Source organism: Scophthalmus maximus, chromosome 13, assembly GCF_022379125.1.
Source record: "Scophthalmus maximus strain ysfricsl-2021 chromosome 13, ASM2237912v1, whole genome shotgun sequence".
In the NCBI taxonomy this organism is placed as follows: domain Eukaryota; kingdom Metazoa; phylum Chordata; class Actinopteri; order Pleuronectiformes; family Scophthalmidae; genus Scophthalmus; species Scophthalmus maximus.
In genome coordinates, this window is record NC_061527.1 from 14,362,615 (window position 1) to 14,377,918 (window position 15,304).

Genomic DNA, 15,304 nt, shown 5'->3' on the forward strand with positions numbered 1-15,304 from the left:
CTTAAAATAGTTTACATGCATGAAGCTCCTCTCCTCCCATGTGGCCACACGAGAGATGAGTTTCTTTGGTGAACCACTTATATTGAAAAGGAGCAACAGAGGTGGAGGACAAGCTTCTTCTAAGCAAAGAGAAACCCCCTTTTTCCAAAAGGGAGTTCGAGCTACATTTCATCTTTTGTGTCCCAGATGGATGACCTATGAGATGGATGATGTTCTGTAGTGCTGTGTGGCATTGTCTTATCCCGGCCGACACAAAGAGGGGGAACACTTATCATCTCAGACTTATGTATAGAGCAGGGGGCAGGGGTTGTCAGAATGGTGAAGAGGGTCCAGGGGGGTGGGGGTCCCCCTGATAAAGCCTGATGGAGATGAGCTAATGGCAGCAGAGGCAGATGGAGAGAGCCATCTCCCATGACGACGCGGCCAGAACCTCTGTCCCGAAGCCAGAGAGGGACGGACACAGGAAGGGAAGGAGAGAGGTAGAGGAAAGGGGGCTAGAAACAGAGAGAAAGAGAAAAGAGATGGAAAAATAGTCGTAGGTGTTTGGATGCACCTGTGTTTCAACCCATGCATTGAACTTTATGTCATGTTTACATTTTTCAGACGTCAGTGTTGAGCTTTTAGCTGCACTGTGACTTTATAGCAGGTGGCCCAGGTTTGTTGAGCTTTGTTTAAGATTAGACTTTGGGACATTGTTTGGTGGGAATGGTACTGTGAATACAAAGGGATTAGTGCTTCATTGACTGGGAGTTTCTATATGTGTGTTGGAGGGGTGGGGTGGGGTGGGGTGTGTGGGGGAGTTGATGGATGGATTGGGTAGCCACAAAAATTAAACATTTGCTGAAATCAGGAAAGGGACAGAAATTAACTTTTTTTCATTAGTAAAGAATGCAAAAACAACATGGTAGTTTTGGTCTGTGCCTCCTTGTTTTCAGAAAGATTTTTTTTAAATTAATAAATACACAAAGAATAAAGAAACCAAACAAATATTGATATCAAATATTAATAAAAAAAAATAGTAAAAACACACGTCTTCCCCCAAGTTCCCACGTTCCTCTCCTAATGCTCTGGAGGGGGGGGGGGGGGGGGGCAACCCAAATCATCTGCATGCCTTGAACCATGTGCCACCATTAGGGACACACAAAGAGAGATCTGACAAATGGCCATTTTAATGTCCCTCTTTGACTTTAATGAATTTATACGTTATCTGGGCCCTAATGGAGGCTGCGGTGGAGGGGGGGCTGGCGCAAGGCCATAACAAACGAAAAGCTCTGATTAGTGTAGAATGAGCAGGGGGGGGGGGGTTGGGAAGAACCATTCATCTTGGTTAGCATCCTCCTGTGCTCTTTTATAGGTCGCTGTTACAAGGACGGCGGAGCCGGGGGAGCCGGTCCCATTAGCGCGCCAGCCCCCCCAAGAACAGGCTCGCTGAGTGGTCAGCGGGCCGGCGTTGACGGAGCGTCTGCCCGCTCCGCAGTTCAAGACTCTGAATGCCACAGTGCGGCTTGACTCCTGAATAACCTTCTGAGGTGACGGGAGCCTCACCCCTGCATGACCCCGCTCTCTGAGCAGGGGTGTGGGGGGGCTCCGGGGGGTACCCAGACCAGGACTCACACCAGCAATAGGTAAACACTGGAGGGGGAGTGAGAGATGCCCTCACAGGGGATTCAAAACAGTGCTCATGCAATTTGGACATTTTGAGATTTTCTACAGATTTAAGACTTTAATCAATATGGTTTTTTTTAATTAAAGATGAAAATAATACAGATCAGCGTGCTCAGTTGGGGGGTGGATTGCATTATTTATCTTATTGCACGTTAAAATGCAAGAATTGTATGCATAAAATGCATATTACGGTAAACTGCATGACAATCGGGGTGTGGACAAAGTCAGCGTCTGACGTGCACAGGCTTTGTAAACGGAAAGGACTTCAACACAGTCAGAAAAAAGTAAATCAATAAAAAATGCTTGCATCCATTCAATCTTATCAAAATTGGTAGCGATGTGCCATCATCATCTCTGGGAGTATCTCAAATGTCGTGATGTCCCATTGGTGGAGAGTTTTTTAGATTCAGCAGAAAATAGCGATGGGGGGGGGGGGGCTGCTGCTGTTCAAAACAACGACAACAACATGTTCTTCTTTCTTTCTCAAGTTTAAGAAACGTGTTTGTTTGTTACTGTGGAGAATGCTGCGAGTGCAAGCCGGTGTCACTGTGGGACGTTTCGTCACGGTCGTGTCGGAGCTTGATTGCGACCGCCGCTGTCATTGGGAGAAGCCCCGTTTTGCCGCCGCCCCCCCCTCGCTGGGCCCCGCGTAGAGCCGCCTCGCAGAGTTCAGTCGGGCCGGGAGAGGAATGCGCTGGGATGCGGAGCGGCACCGACTGTAGGAAACCGACGCAACAACTCGCGCAGTATGGACAGTAATGATCCGTATTTACACCTCAGTAAGTACGCCTCGGCTCCTCCGTGTGGAGGCCAGCGTGGCCGCGGGGCTCCGCGCGGAGCTGCTGCTGCTGCATTCTGTTCTGACTTGGTGTTGGTGTTGGGGGGGTTGCGTTCGGCTCATGGCGTCTCCTCTCGCAGCCTGCGAGCTGTGCGCGAAAGGACTTTAACCGTCTGGCGAATCCCGGTGTCGTCGTCCCTCTCTCCCTCCTTCGTTCATAATCATAATTTGCAAGTGTGCCCAACTCGGAACGAACGCTGCGGTCGATGCGACTGTCAGGTGACCGCGGTTGCGCCGGTCAGGCGAGGTCAGAGGTTGGCACTTTAATTGCGCTTATGTAATTTATGGCGCTTGTCGCGCGTCTCTTGGTAAACTGTTCCGAGGCAGAGAAGGGGAATTTATTGGTCTGGCACGGCCGTCGGGAGTCAGGGGATGGGGGGGGGGGGGACATGCATGTCGCAGCTCCGGGGAATGGCGAATGTCTCCCAACAAACTTGGACTTCGTGGTAAACGGGAGTGCGGGGCGCGACCGCTGTGGCGACATTCAGCAGGATGACAGCGCGATGTGATTTTTGCTCCGTAAAGCTGAACTCTGCTCTCACTCGGTGACTTTGCCCTTGAACGAGCTGATGTTTTCTTTCTATTATCACTTTTTTTTTTTTTCCTTAATCCGCAGAGGCAAAGGGAATGGGGCGGGCTCTGTTTCCACTGTGGAGTTTGCAACATGTTGAATAGCCGACATGTTCAGTTCAGGCCTTGTGCCAAATCAGTGTATGTGAGTATGAGCCTCCAACGTTTGTAGATTAGACTCGGTGTGTGGAGAGAGAGTGAGTCTGGGGCTTATTGAGCTTCACCGAGTCACACACTATATGCATCATTTATCATGTGATGTGTTTTTTTTCCTCCCTGCAAAATATACTCACTGTCAAACCGCTGCAGGAGAAATATGGCATGTGTCTCTAAACCTTTGTCCTTTGTGGTGTGTGTGTGTGTGTGTGTGTGTGTGAAGATAGATAATACCGAGGACACAAATACTGTGAGATCGATCTTTGAACACAAAATCGTGCGGCCCCCTTTATGTTATCACAGATACCCCGGCACCATTTGGTGGGGCTGAAAATTGTTTCCATAATACATGTGGCTCCCATGGGAGCGAGAGAGACATCTGGATGGGAGAGTTGAGGGAAGCCCACAGTGTACTGAGCTGTCCCCCTGGGCTACACGGTCTTTTCGTGTCTGTCTTTAAAGACTTTGCTCTGATCAGGCCGCAGAGGCATTCCAAGATTCGTGCAGATTGGGACAGTATCACACCAGTGGAGCTCTGAGTAGATATGTTCGTCTGTCATTGACCCGTCAGATATTGGTCAGTTGTGTTGTTTTTCTGCTAATAATCCCAACCTTTTTTCTCTGGTTATGGCTACATAACAGTTAAATAAAAGTTGGGAAATCAAACCTTTGGCTCATGCACAAAATTTGATTGCGATTGACGCATTTTTCTACCATTTAAACGCTGCTCTTTTCAAAGAATGTCCCCATTCTTGGTTTCAGTGGGGAGTTTTGTTGTCCCTTTATGGTCCCACGGCTAATCCTGTTGCCCCACAGAGGTCAGAAATCTGGGATAAATGTTGAATGTTTGTCATTTTTAAGTATGGAAAAACATAACGGCATAGAAAAACATGTGCAACAAATTTATCAATTCTCAAAGTGGTGGCAGTAAAGCAGTATCAGTTCAACCCCAGATGAGGACAGTTCAAATCTTATCATGCATTTACTTAAAAAGTCCCAGAGCTGTTTCTGAGTGAAGCCACAACCACTGAAAGATCAGTCCAAGTCTTGTTTTGTCCTCACAACTATAATTTATGATGTATTTAAGCATAAACGGGCAAGACACTGAAACAGATTGGAAAGTGGGACCATAATCAATCCCTGGGAGATGATCAGTCTTAGGGATCTGTGATGAGTGTGAGGTTAAGGTGAGGCAGTGTGAGGTAAAAAAACAACAACTGGTGATTATGTGCGGATTGTTTCGTGAGCCACACTTTTCCCAGACATGTTTTGTTTCAGCAGGTTTAATGCTGGCCTGCCCCGGGCATTAAGTGGAGTCAGCATTTTTCTTTCTCAGTGTTTTTTCTTCCATTTTCCGTTAGTGGAAGTGATTCTAGACACGCTGACGAGTGCCCACTCACAACTTTTGACAGTGAGAACGAATTTAGCTAAAAAATGAGGGAAGTAATGGCTGTGTGATGAAACGGGATGGGAGAGTGAAGGGAGCAAAATAAAGGGGTGGGGGTAGGGAGGTGGAGAAAGAGGTCACCCTAGTTGATGTGAACTCTCATCACTTGCCAGGGGTCAATGATTCACCTCCTAGCACGCACGCACGCGCGCGCGCACACACACACACACACACACACACACACGCTAACGACTAAATTTCCACGGCTGCTAACACGCCAACGTCCTATATGCCTAGCCACAACTATGTGACCATGATATCATGTGACTTAAAGAATGTGGGTGATCAAATTTGACTGTGAAGTCTCAGGAGTATTAAAACCTGCTCTCCAATGGCCGATCCCTGCACAGAGCCTTCCCCACCCACCACCCACTCCCGCAGAGTCAGATGAACCACACAGGTAGAGAGGGTGGGGCTGTCTACAGGTATTTGCTCAAGGATTCTGTAGCTTGAGACCTGCAATCCTTCAATGCCTGTCACATGCATTAGCAAACAAGACCGTGCCGTGGGTTTTATTCTAGGGCTCTTTTGATTGATTGAGTGTGTGTGTGTATATATGTGCGGCTTGTCTTGATTGTGTGTGTGTGAGTGGGTGCTAATTGTGAGAACAGAATGAGGGAGAAGAAGGGGCGTAAGGAGGCCATTCTCTGGGCTAATTTCCATTAATTAGTCATTAGTGAAGAAAGTCAAAGCCTTGATTTAATTCAAGCTGTAATGAAGCAGAGAACCTTGAAAGGCCCACGGGCTGCAGCTGTGTTTGGTTATGAGATGTGTTAAGCTGTTTCTCTGCTAATATTGCAATAACAACATAACGGTCACCGGTCACACGGGAACACACACACCAACTCTCTTTTTGCATGCACTGAACATGTACTTAAATATTACAAAATCTTTTCTACGTTTACTTTTAACTATTCAGCAAGTGTAAGGAAAAACATCAAAATACATGTTAAATCAAATTATACACTGTTATCTTGCTAACAGCCTATCTCAGTGCAAACACAGTAAATGCTACAAGTTGCACCTGCACACACACACGAGCTGCTGATCTGTGTACCAGACATCCCGCTTCAAATTTAAGATGGGAAACACTATTTGTTGCCTATCAAAATTCCCATATAGCATATATTGAAGTATTGTGATAAAACCTTCACATTTAGTTTCTTGTTTCCTTTATCAAGAAATCGATCACTAACCATTCTCGAGCTCCAGCTTCTTAAATGTTAGGGTTTTCTCTGCTTTAGTCAGCTGTCGTGAACTGGGACGGGGCATCATCACAGCACAATAAGCTGCTCGCGTGCGCGAGAGAGAGAGTCTCTGGATTTGTCACTGATAGGCCACGTCTTGGACAGCCACGAGTCACCACAGCTGGCGAACTGGTGGCAGCAATTCGGCAGGATCCCACAGGCAAGAATTGCCCATCTGACGACGCTGTGTTGCTTGTTTTAATGTACAGTCCACGGAAGGACAAACGCGCTATTAGTGTTGCCAAATCACAGACCCCACACAACGGACTGTAAATCACGCAGTGACTGATGACGCTAGTGCTATGAAAAATAAGCTGTTGTCAGACATGAACAAATGTCCGGAAAATTGTGTCAGGACATTTGCCAGAGTTTACATTTCACATACGACAAACGCAGCCAGAGATTGTTTGAGTCAGAAAAAGGGTGGCAGGAAAAGTTTCTGGAAACTGTCTGTAGCAACCTCTGCGGACGTTTGCGTTCTCACATGCAGCCCCTCCAGAAATTTTCAGGAAAATGTCCCAACTTCAGTGCATCTCTGAAAGCAGCTTTTTTTTTTCTCATTTAAATTTTTTGTTGAAATTTGAATAATGAAAAACATTTTGGGATGAAAATCGATCTGCATTTACATCTTTATCCTGTTTTTTCTTTTCATAAAATGAACCAATGAGTTCAACAATAGGGAAAACTATAAATTTCTTGCAGCCCCGTTGCCAGAGTCAGTCCCAAAGCAAGTGTGTGATTTGAAAGTTCAGGCACCATGGAGCTCATTACTACCATTAACAGGACAGGAATTGATGAGGGGAGGTTCGTAGCTCAGTAGAGAAAAAATTTGTTTAACTGACCAGACAAAGTGTTTGTCGTGGCCCTCTGTGTCCCACAGGAGCACAAATGGCAGCAACAGGTAATAGCTACAGTACATTTGATCTCATTAAACGCCTCCATTGAGAGACATGAAGAACGTTCCGTAAACCCCGCTGGGCTATTATGAGTTCTCCGAGGGCCGTTTCAGTGTGCTAGTGCATCTCACACCCACCACTGCAAGCTTGAACCCATTAACACAACATATATCACTGTTGCTGCTGCTCTTTTCTGCTTTCTACCAAACCAAATATGTTTTCATGATGTCCCTCCTACTGTCACCAACGAATTAGGGCAATTAATGATGGATTTGTAGTTACTAAGGAAAAAATGGCAATAAGATTCTTATAAATTCTGATTAAACATTTGAGTGTACCTTAAATTTAGGATTGCCAGTTATCCTCCCTCCACATTCCTTCACAGTCCAGGATACATCTATGAATGCTAATTATGGCTCTCAGGGCTAATTTGACAGTTTTTATGTAGGCCACAATACGCTATTATAACACAGCATGGATTTAAGAAGGGGCTGTATTATTTCTTTTTTCTCCCTGTGGGATTTGTGAAGTCTGAAACAGAGGCGAGTATCTCTTCTCCTCGACTGTCTGCTCCTCCTCCAGTGTCCGGCCGGGTCCGAGTCTCTTGCCAGGTTACTGTCACTGACGGGATCTGGTTACTAGTGGCAATCCCTCAAGCACTGTATAGACATTCGATCCAGCCACATGCAGGTGCACCGCATAAGCACACTCTGATATGTCATGAAAGTAAAATAGGTCCACACATGCTTGCAGACGGTGTCTCGAGTTTTTAGTGCCACCCTTCAATGCAAGTGTTTGAAAGGAGACAGGGTGAACATTTGATAGCATGGTGGGATGAATTAAACGGAGCAGCTGCAGACTTACATTAAATCATTGCCAGTTCCGCATTTCCTTTTTTTCTGGTGATAATGATATGACATACTTCTATGGCCAATAATGCGTGCTGCTTCAGGTTCTTGTAGAAGAAACGTATCCAGCACTGTTTGCAGGCTGATTTAAGTGCTGTGTGTTTGACTTAAAAACATTTTGCCATTTTTTTTGAAAGCATGTTCTGATAGCTGCAGTCTCGTAACAAGGATCAGATCAAAATAATAAATCAGTCTCTGCATGTGTTTTGCAGTTAATTAAGAATCCCAGAGGATTTGACATGCATTGTTTCTCATTGCCTTTAAGTTATATTTTTGGCCTGTGGTCGAATCTGTGTGTTCGCTTTGCTGTGAGTTTCCCATTCTAGAGCATTGGAAAAAACAATTCCTGACTTCCTGGAATCCTATAACACTCGTTAAACACACAAACACACTAACAATGCACACACAGGCAGCCCCACATGCTGTGGGCTGCCTGTCTTAAGCATGCATGTCTTGGCATGAAGAGATTTACAGATGTTTTAAGTGATGAGAATTATTTAGCCTATGGCCACTTCTTGTCATTTCCCTTTTCAACACACATCCTATTCATACCATATATATATATATGACAGAGAGTCTGTGACTAATATTCAGAAAAAAGAGAAAATGGGAAATGTCAAAAGAAATGTCGATGACACATAGTAACCTCTGTTGACTAAAGCAACATCATTGTGGCACTGTCTTCCCATGCTCTCCAGCCTTGATCCCTTTTAAGAGGGAGTAATCGGAAACTTCTGGCTATACCGTACTCTTGAGTGTGAGCCCCTCCACCATGACCCCCCCCCCCCCCCCCCGTACCAGTCAGCCTGCTCTGCCACTACAACAGGTGTCTCTGTACAGATAGTTTTACCAACGCTCAGCGCGAGAGAGAGAGAAACAGAGAGACATGAAATGAGTGGGCGGTAGATGAGCTGATTTGTGCAGCAGTCAGGCAGCAAACAGTTCCTGTGGGATTGATCTCTGGGGAAGGATAATCTGGGTAATCCTATAACCGGCGCTGGTGGACTCCGCCTCTTTTGCTCTCCACTGAAGCCCCCCCTCCCCTTCTCCACCTTCCTGTTCTCTGTCCTGAAACGTGGTTGATGTCCACATCATTTTTTAGTTAGCCACTTGTGTCAGAGGTCCTGGTCCTATGTGCCTGGCTTCCAGCCAGTGCCAAATTGCACCTGAAGGCATGTGGCAACCCATGGCATCACCTGCAACTGGAGCGAGCCCTGGGAGGGACATAGGTTATGGTCACTGTGAGTAGCTGTCCTGCCTGTGTGTGTGTGTGCGTGTGTCTGTTGTTCGAAATGCATCGATCAGAACCAGTCTAGGGATTGTTTTTGATGGAAGATGTTAGTTGACTGCACCACTGTTTCCCTGGGGTTTTTGGTACTAAAAGCTAAAACACTGCACGGATTGCATTACGGTAATGCCTGTAATCCCTGAACACTCTTTGAACAAGTTGTTTTGAATTCATTTTCCCTTAGCTGGAGAAACATGCATCTCGCAGGACAAATTCACCTTTTGAACTTATTTGCGTTTGCACTTTTTTCCATATGGATTATTTCTGATATACATGCTGTGCATGCTTATGACCTTATTGGCCCCAATAGCTTAGTTGCCACCTTAAAAATCTCTTCATCATTTTAACCAAATTGTGTCAACTATGAGGCCTTGCTGATGCACGTTACAGTCGAGAGCTTGTGACTCACTTCAGGTTTCAGATGTGGTCAGTGTGGATGCCACTCAACTTAAAAGGACGCCTCCAGCTCTCATTGCCTTGTCCTTCACTATCTGTTTATCTCTCAACACTTGTCCCTTCCGATTAGCCCACTCCACTCTGCTTTCTCTCTCTGTGTGTGTCTGCTGTCTGTCACCCTGCATCCCTCCATCGACGCTTGCGCCCATGAGTTATTCTGCTTTTCCTCCTTCCTGTGTTAGGGGAGTTGTTGGAGGTGTTGATGTGAGCTCACACACACACACACACACACACACACACTCACACTGCAGTTAGCCTGTTGACTGGCTGACGTGTGTGTCGGGTAATGTGTAGATGGAGCACCTGGCCTGGGTTGAAGTAAGGATTGAGAATAGTGCATAAGCTTCACAAAGCATTTTACAGTTTTGACCCTAGATTTCATAAAAAAAATGCTAATCCTCACCTATGTCGATTATAGAAAATCCTATGGATCCTGAGCTAAACTCTGCAGAACACTTGACACAGCTGATTAAATCCATAATATTCTGAGCTGCAGTGATTTTTGATTAAATTGCAAAATGCACTTTTGAACCTCTACTTGATATTAGGAAAACAACCTATATGGTTCAACAAATGTTATATGCTAATGCATTGCTGAAATTCACATATTGTCAGCTATAAGATACAAATTGGGCACAATTTACCAATTTTTGTGAGCTGGGAATATAAATAAACAAAAAAACTAATCGTGCAATTTGGGGAAAGATTCAAACAAGATTCATTTGCACCCCCTGAAGGTAAGAAATCACCCCAAAAACAATAATACACTTTGAAATATGGTGATTGAGGTTGAAAGGCTTGAAACTAAATTACCAGAACCATTAAGACCTTTTTAGCCATGCTAACATTAGTTTATTTAGTTCATCCAGCACTTTGGTCCAGACGGAAAACATCTCAACAGTTATAGGATGCACTGCAGCTTATGCTCCCCTCAGGAGAAATTTCTAATAAGTTTGGTGATCAACAAACTCTTCCTCTAGTGCCAACATCAAGTGGAAACCTCATGGTGCCCAATACTTTGATTTATGATCAAAGATTTGCAGAACTTGTACAAATTCCCATCAGTCTCAGATGTATGTTGTAGTAGTTTATTTGTCTAGTGCTAGTGTTAGTCAATCACACTACACTAAGATGGTGAGCATGCTAAACATTTCACCTGCTAAACAGTATGTCAGCATTGTTATTGTGAGCATGTCACCAACCCTGAATTTACATTAACATTGAGCCTCAGTGCAGCCTCACTGGGCTGCAGACTAAGTGCCATTACTACCTCTGTCACTGTCACTTAGTTCTTCTCTTCTCATCTCCTATTTGGTCTTTAAAAAAAACTTTTTCCTATTTTTGTCCATGCATTCTTTTTTCAGATGCCACGTTACCCCAAGTTAACTGTCGCTACGAAGCTGGTTGTCCTCTCTTTCTAGGATCTGGTCCCAGGTCCAGAGGTCAGGTCGCCCCAGTCACACTCACTGGGTCACAGCATGAGATGAATGGGTTAGTGTGTATAGTGTGTGTGTGTGTGAGTGTGTGTGTGTGTGTGTGTGGCTGTGTTGACAGCAGGTTCTCACCTCCCCATAGCTCTGTGTAACAGCGAGAGACTACTTCCAGGAATCTGTTGTTGGACGGAGCCAATGCTCTATGCTTTGCGGTTTGCGTTGGACCTTTCAGTCCACCTGTTTGTTTGTTTTCCAGGACTGCATGGTCAGCCTGTCTGAACAAGTGGACTTGTTATAGCTCTTCTTGTTTAAGTTTCAAACGTTTAGTTTTGTATCACTTGCAAAACAATCTTTATCTCTCCCCTGTCTCGGCGCTGGCCTCCTCATTGATCCCCCTCTCTGTAAAAAAGTATTACAGTGGTCAGATTTGTGGATGTAACGATGTGGCAGCTGCAGCCTGCATATGGGAAATACAGCATGTTTCGGTACGCTTATTACTTTGTATTGTAATTTCTCATGTTGGTTTAAGGCTAATCTACTGGAATTCTGCTGAGGAAGGGGGAGATAGAAAAAAGGAAGCAGAGTGAATTTCTTCTAAGGGACAGTGTGATGTGAGTTCACTAGAGAGTTCACTACCGGGCAGAATTTGGGGTCAGAGAACTTCACTAGCTGAAGTGCCTCTGTTGTCACAGCCGTACGAGTTTAAGGGAAAACATTTTTTTCTATTTCCTCGACTTTTCATCAAGAGAGGGATGATACAGACATGCTGTTCCCTGTAGCACTGACATTATGAGCTGTAACCATTTATTTTAGCTTTGAAACTCACTGCAAAAAGTGAACAGGTGGCCTTGAAGCAGCTTTGAATAATTTGCTGTTAATGTAACAGTAGATTACAGTATATCTTCATGTTCTCTCACCACCAGTAACTATTTTTATCTACTAAATGAAAACTGTGCAGAAAAATCAATTGATGATCTAATGTTCTCAGCCAGGCGCATAGATTAGGTGTGTGTGGTGGTCGGATCATGTGAGCGTTGGGGGGGCAAGTGGCATACTGCCAGCGCTACACACACACAGACACACACCCTCCCCCATCCGTCATCCCATCCATCCGTCTATCCGTCCATTGCTCCCTTCCTTCCAATCTGGCACTGTCCCCTCCTCCTCGGGCTCCCGCCTTCTTGACAGCTGGCCTGCTGAGCTGCAGATACTTACCCAGGGATAAGAGGATTTACTGACACAACTGATCAGACATCAACCTCATTTAGCAATGAAATGAATGTTTAAAGGGCGGTGACTACTCTTTGCTCGCGTTTATGGTAAATTTATTTGTGGGTGGTTGTTTCTTTTAATGTGAAAGACGACGAGTGTGTGTGTCAGGGTTCGTGGCCAGCGCCAGTGAGCTGGATGGGCAGTGAAGGGATTTCTTAATTACACGTGTGCTGTATCTGATGAGCTCCGCAGGCTGTCCATCTGATTACTTTAGGACGCATTCTGCTCTCTGTCATTTGGTCACAGCATCGTCAGCCACAAATACAATCGTGCAGGCATGCCACACACACACACACACTTGCAGACACATTCAAAAAGGTATTAAATCACTGTACGTGCTGAGGATCCCTCTTGGTGGCAAATCTTAAAAGTATTGAGCCTTGTGTGGTGTTCAGGACCTGCTGCTCCCGCCCCTGTCATTCATCCCTCACTGCTCCCCGGCTCCCCACCCATCTCCACTGTAGACTCAGACTGGTGCTGGTCTGCTCTTCAGACAGAGATATTATTAGTTAGTGGGGCATGCGCTTATTGAATTACCACACAGTGGAGTGCTCAATCGAGTCACTACCCAGTAATTAACAGTGAGGGATTTGGAGGGTTTGTGGTCTGTGATGTTTCTTTAAACCTGTTGATCATCAGATCAGTGTGATGCATCTGGGGTTATATTTGTGGCTTTGTCTATTCTCGGCAGCCGATTGATGGTGATGTGTGGCTGTGGTTCGCCACATGTTTATTTTTTTGAGGGTAGCAGAGAGGCTGGAGCTCCTCAGCCGACATTAGACAAGAGGCGGGGCACGCCCTGGACGGGCCACCACCATATTGCAGGGCTGACATATAATGGTATATATGGTAGAGACAATCTACCATAATTAAGAGCAAAAACAACCATTCACACTCGTATATGAACAATTTACAGTCTCCAATTAACCTGAGCTGTATGACTTTGGTCTGTGGGAGGAAGACAAATACTGGAGAAAACCCACAGACATGAGTAGAACATGCAAACTCCAAACAGAAAGTGAGGTGATGGTGTGACTCACTGCACCACCGCACCGCCCTACATGCTTTGGCAGGCCATATTTTCATTATCAATTGATCTGACCAATTTTTTTAATCTATAAAATGCTAGGGAGTTGTAAAACAAAAAAAAAATGCATATCATGATTCCCCAGATCCCAGTGATGCTTTCGAGATGCTTGTTTTTGTCCAACCAAAAGTCAACAACTCCGAAAAATGTAAAAACAATTTACCATGATATACTAAAAGTAATCAATCCATCATCTAAATGTTGGATTCCAGCATTGTTTGCATTGCCTTTGTGTTGAAGAAATGAAAATACTATTCATAAAAAAAAAAATACTAATTGTTATATTTATTGCTGTTCATCATTTTAGATCATCTCATCCAGTTCCAATTCAGATCTACCGTGTCTATGGTGTGCTGCTGTAGCGTCCCTGTGTTAGTCACATGTGGGTCGTTTTGATCAGCGGAGCTTTTGGCTGCTGCAGATGGGAACTCTTTAAACTTGGTTCAGGAGAGTTTGGCAACAGCCGACCTTTGATTAGCGACGACAGCGGTCAAAGGTGCCCTGCTCTGTCTGTCTGTTTGTGCTCAAACAGATGCTCTTATAGACAAAGACTGACAGGAATCACCGTTGCAAAATCTGTGAGTTCAGAGCGTTGTGATGAGCATTTTCCAGGCTGAGTACGAGCGTACCCCTCCCGGTACCGTACCTCTCTCTGCTGCGTAACGTGCGATAAGGTCTGTACATTCCAGAAGCGTCTTTGTACAGAGCTGATTTACATAGAATTGAGATGGAACAGCCGGTTGAGTCGGGTCATTCAAGGATAGGCCCCTTTGAGCCTCTCTGGGCCAATTTATGCTTCCTCCACTGAACATGTTGGCCTCCTTCCACACATACACAGACACAAACACACACTCCACTGTCATTATTCCCTAAGATCAAGGTGATGTGTTTTCAAGTTGCTTCATTTGTGCGACCAACACTCTAAAGGCCAAAGACGTTCAATTGACAGTAAAGTAAAGCAAAAGTAATCGTATTTAATTCTCACTTCATTCCGATCATCTATAAATGTAGTACCTTGAAATTTGTATGTGTGCATTACTGATTATAAACAGTAAATCTGAGTTCTGATTACAAGATGATTCATTAAACCGATCTTTGAGCGTGAGGTTTTAAATGACCCAAACTGGAGGTTTGTTTAAGGTCCAAAAGTCCAGCATTTTATTGATCATGTCAAAACTGCCTTCAAGTTGCTGTGAGTCGACCGCGTCCAATCTGCCTCTGACGGGTCCATCAAACAACCGTTATCTCGTCATCTTTTACATCTGGGTACTTGGTTGGTCCAGAGTGATTACAAGGACATGTTGGCACATGGTTAGCTGGAGTGACAGTGGCCGCTGTTACCATATCTCCTACTCAGCACTTCCAGAATAGAATAGAAGTTATGAGCCACGGCGGGAGTTTGCCGTGCACATAAAGAGAGAGGGGTCAGTGCACAAACCGAGACAGTACACGCTGTACTCTTCCTGTGTTCATCCATTATGTAAGCTCGTTGATTAAATGAAAATGCGCTCCAGAAAGTTGGGAATACACGCCCGTCGCTGAAGAACTTGCTTCTAAGTAATCTCAGTAAGTTGGTGCATTACAGGCCAACTGTTCTTAAAGTATATGAAACTGCAATATAACTCTTGTATGAAGTCAGCTTTGTGGGAGAGAGAGAGAGAGAGAGAGGGTGGGAGGCCCCGATACATGTTTGCCTGCCAGGGATCACTCATGGAGGGCTGGAGAAAGTGGGCGAGCGAGAAAGGGGGTGGAGGCGATAGTCTCGCTGCTAAACAGGAAGTTGCACAACATCTGTTCCTTGGCATAAAGAGGGGGACTGAGTGGCCAGCTGTGTGTTTTAGAGTGTGTCTTGATGCAAAAAGGGTTACTTTCAGGCAGACAATGTGACGTTCCTCTCTATTTCCCAAATCCGTGACATCTGAAAGCAACTGCCTTGCATTACTCACACTTTCCATTTCTTTTAAATGGAGTTTATGCTTCTCTTCTGGGGAAGAAGCTAATGTGTGCCTAATCACTGCCAGAGGTGAAGTATCAGAGCAAC

General features: G+C 45.1%; 1 protein-coding gene across 6 annotated transcripts in view; it reads left to right on the top strand.

The window, feature by feature from the left end:
- The window catches only part of rxrgb (retinoid X receptor, gamma b), a 30,043-nt gene that overhangs the window by 4,130 nt on the left and 10,609 nt on the right, over nucleotides 1-15,304 (top strand). The window contains exon 1 of one of the 6 annotated variants that reach the window (XM_035646923.2): nucleotides 2,195-2,444. The exons of 1 other annotated variant lie outside the window; for it this stretch is intronic. In XM_035646923.2, the coding sequence (XP_035502816.1) occupies nucleotides 2,414-2,444 (31 nt within the window). In that variant the 5' untranslated portion in view covers nucleotides 2,195-2,413. Of the gene's footprint in view, nucleotides 1-2,194; nucleotides 2,445-2,971; nucleotides 3,219-8,813; nucleotides 8,969-15,304 lie in introns of those variants that run through there. 4 more of the 6 variants (XM_035646925.2, XM_035646921.2, XM_035646919.2 and 1 more) reach the window with 4 other exon arrangements.